Source organism: Ascaphus truei, chromosome 10 (genome assembly GCF_040206685.1).
Source record: "Ascaphus truei isolate aAscTru1 chromosome 10, aAscTru1.hap1, whole genome shotgun sequence".
Classification (NCBI taxonomy): domain Eukaryota; kingdom Metazoa; phylum Chordata; class Amphibia; order Anura; family Ascaphidae; genus Ascaphus; species Ascaphus truei.
This window is the reverse complement of record NC_134492.1, coordinates 25266705-25269642: the sequence shown is the minus strand read 5'-3', so window position 1 is coordinate 25269642 and position 2938 is coordinate 25266705. Positions and strand designations below refer to the sequence as shown.

The following is a 2938-nucleotide window of genomic DNA, read 5'->3' as shown; positions in this document are numbered from 1 at the left end:
AGTTCATTTTTACAGTTACCTAAAATAAAAAGTAGCAGCCTGGGATTGTGGTTGTTTTTAGGAATAATTGTATTTAATGTACATTGGTAAAACAAACAAAAATAATAATACATTTGCTCAGACTACAATATTTTCTTATGCAAATATATTAATTTAAATGTATATGGTGTTAGAAATAAATTGAGTTTAATGTGTGTCTTGTTAAAATATAAAGTGCACACAATTAAAGGCATCTATCCTAATATTTGTTAAGAACCTCTGTCTGCAAGAACAAGAAGATTTCAGTACGAAATCCCTGGGGGGGTGGGGGACCTCACTTGTTCTGCAATACAAAAATAAAAATAGTTAATGTAATCCCTTCTTCTGATTATATATTCTGTATCCCGTATGGAATCTTAAAATCAGGCGTCTTGTTCCTAAATGTTATCGCTTAATTTAAGTGTTAAACAAACCAGAACTGTGTTTCTTATTGCACCGATAATCCCAGCTAATTTATTGGCCATCAATTATCAAAGGCAGGTTATGTCTGATTTAGAGTAGATATAACCTTTATCACTATAAAGACCTCTTATACTTATTTAATACATTGTAGGTACTAATTACCTGCTCCATGTTTCTTTTCCCCCCCAAGAAAATACATAAGTAGACATATTTTTATCATTCACAAACATTTATTTACTTTTCACCAAATGACATGGTGGACAATCGGGGTTTCACATACACCATCTAATTATTCACATATTCTTTTAATAAAATATATTAAAAAAAATACATGATGCACAACCAGTGAACGTGGATTTGAAAAGGTTTGTGTGCTGCTCGGTCCCTCTTGAACGATATATACATAAATACATATACACAAAAAAACACACCATTAGAAGGAAAAAAAAGTGGGTTTAGACATTTGTAGCTAAATCTAACCAATTAAGGTGTAACCCCCCTTCAGACGCGTTGTACATTTTCTCCTGCATCAAATGGGTTAATGTGCTCTTGAAAACTATTTTAGAAATCCTGAGTTTTCGTAACAGTGCTTATTACAGATAAATCGATTTAATACGAGCTGACTGCAGATCAATAACAGTTTTCACTATGAGAAATTAATTGCATGACTTTCCTGTGAATGCTTTAACTATTCCATGTAATATCCGCCTCGATGCCAATGTTCCCATAGTGAAAATGGTTTACGATCCCATGGCATTTTATATAATGTGTCCATCTATAAAAATGTGGCATGAACAGTTACATACTCCCAACATATTACATATTTACAGTTCATAAATAGATTTATTTTTTAATAACCTTCTCTCATAGGGAAATGACCATAAGAAGTTTGTGTGTAAAGTCGAATGGTCTGTAAAAAGAAAATGATAATTCCTACCTTAAACACACAGGATGAGACATTTGTTTTTAAAAATGACAGCTGTTAAGATTTGTGATTTTACTTGAAAAGTTCTGCCCAGACTGTAAAATATTTTCATGTGCCAAGTTTAAATGGTTTTGCATTGGAGCCAAGGAAGGGGTTAACATTGCAATCACTTGTGGCTGGCTCCCAGTTTGGGATGTGTAGGGTAAAGTGGGGGTACTTAATGGAGCAGATCCCCCTATAATATTGTCTATGGAAAAGGAGGGTCTGCTCTGGTTGTCTGTCTTTAGAGTCTGCAGGATTGGCAAAGTGGGACTCAGCTGGGAGTAGAAAGACTTCCTTCCCAGCTCGTTGCCAATGAAAGTAGGCAGGCTGGGGCTGGAGAACACGGAGGCTGGTGGGGGTATAGGGCAATGTGTTGGTTGGAAAGAGAAGGTGGCCCCTGGGTGATGCTGGTGGAAGTTCTGCAGCTGAAGTCCATAATTGTAGCCATAATGTCCATATCCAAAGCCAGGCATGAAGCTGCTAGGGTCTCTGAGGAGCTCTGTAGACTGTTGCCTCTTGAATCTCTTTCTCCTTCTGAGGAAGCTGCCATTGTCAAACATGTCTGCAGACTCAGGGTCCAGAGTCCAGTAGTTGCCCTTGCCCGGGTTTCCTGGCTCTCTTGGGATCTTCACAAAGCAGTCATTGAGAGACAAGTTGTGCCTGATGGAGTTCTGCCAGGCGGGGAACTTCTCCCTGTAATAGGGGAAGCGGTTGCTGATGAATTCACAGATCTCACTTAGTGTAAGCCTCTTCTTGGGGCTTTGCAGGATAGCCATGGTAATCAGGGCTATGTAGGAGTAGGGGGGCTTCACCAGTGTGTTTTTAGGGTTCTTCTCGCCTCCTCTTTGGTGGGAGTCTGATCCAGAGGACAGGTCCGGGGAGGCAGCGTCCCCTCTGGTATTCCTGGACCCATTGTCGTCAGAGTCGTTGTCTGAGTGGTAATCGGAGTACTTCCCATCCTTGACACTCATGTCCCCTACCACATCGATGTCGGTGTCTTCAGAAAGTAGGGAGTTATCAGACATCTCGGTTCCCAAAGTCATTGTAAAGATGAGGGCAGGAAATCCTCCGCTTCTCCCAACCCAAACCCCTGGACCCCCCTAGTGGAATAACTCTGAATGGGCTCCTCTGTTTCCCAGAGTTACAAACTTCTTCCTGGCTTCTCAGGGGGTGCAAGTTTACAAAGGGTCATTGACTGCCGCCCCTCATCCCTTCCTCTGGAGCCCCCCCTGTCCAGGTGCTGCCTCTCACCTTGGGGTCCGGGGCTCTCCACGAGCAGTTGGAGTTTACACCACGCTGAATTCGATACTGCAGCCCTCCCCACTGCTCACAAGCGATTTATACCCCCAGCCCCTGTCACGTGTCCCTGACGTCACCGCCCTCTACACAGGCTCAGATCGCTCTATATCAACCTGATCAAAAGAAGCATATTGTATTTAGTGCGCTGGCTTACATATTGAAAAGTATCCAGGGAATTAGGTAATGGATGATATCTTTTTATTGTGTGTGTGTGTATATGTATATATGTAT

At 41.4% G+C, this 2938-nt stretch overlaps 1 protein-coding gene across 1 annotated transcript; it reads right to left on the bottom strand.

Moving 5' to 3' along the window:
* Positions 1 to 251: 251 nt before the first annotated feature.
* Positions 252 to 2707, bottom strand: FOXD2 (forkhead box D2). Its single transcript, XM_075616274.1, has one exon. It carries the CDS (start codon positions 2449 to 2451, stop codon positions 1408 to 1410), a length of 1044 nt encoding a protein of 347 aa, XP_075472389.1. The 5' UTR covers positions 2452 to 2707; the 3' UTR covers positions 252 to 1407.
* Positions 2708 to 2938: the final 231 nt, after the last annotated feature.

What these genes read in the sequence shown, in the direction of transcription:
- FOXD2 (XM_075616274.1), bottom strand. Translation starts at nt 2,451, where the DNA reads ATGACTTTGGGAACCGAGATGTCTGATAACTCCCTACTTTCTGAAGAC.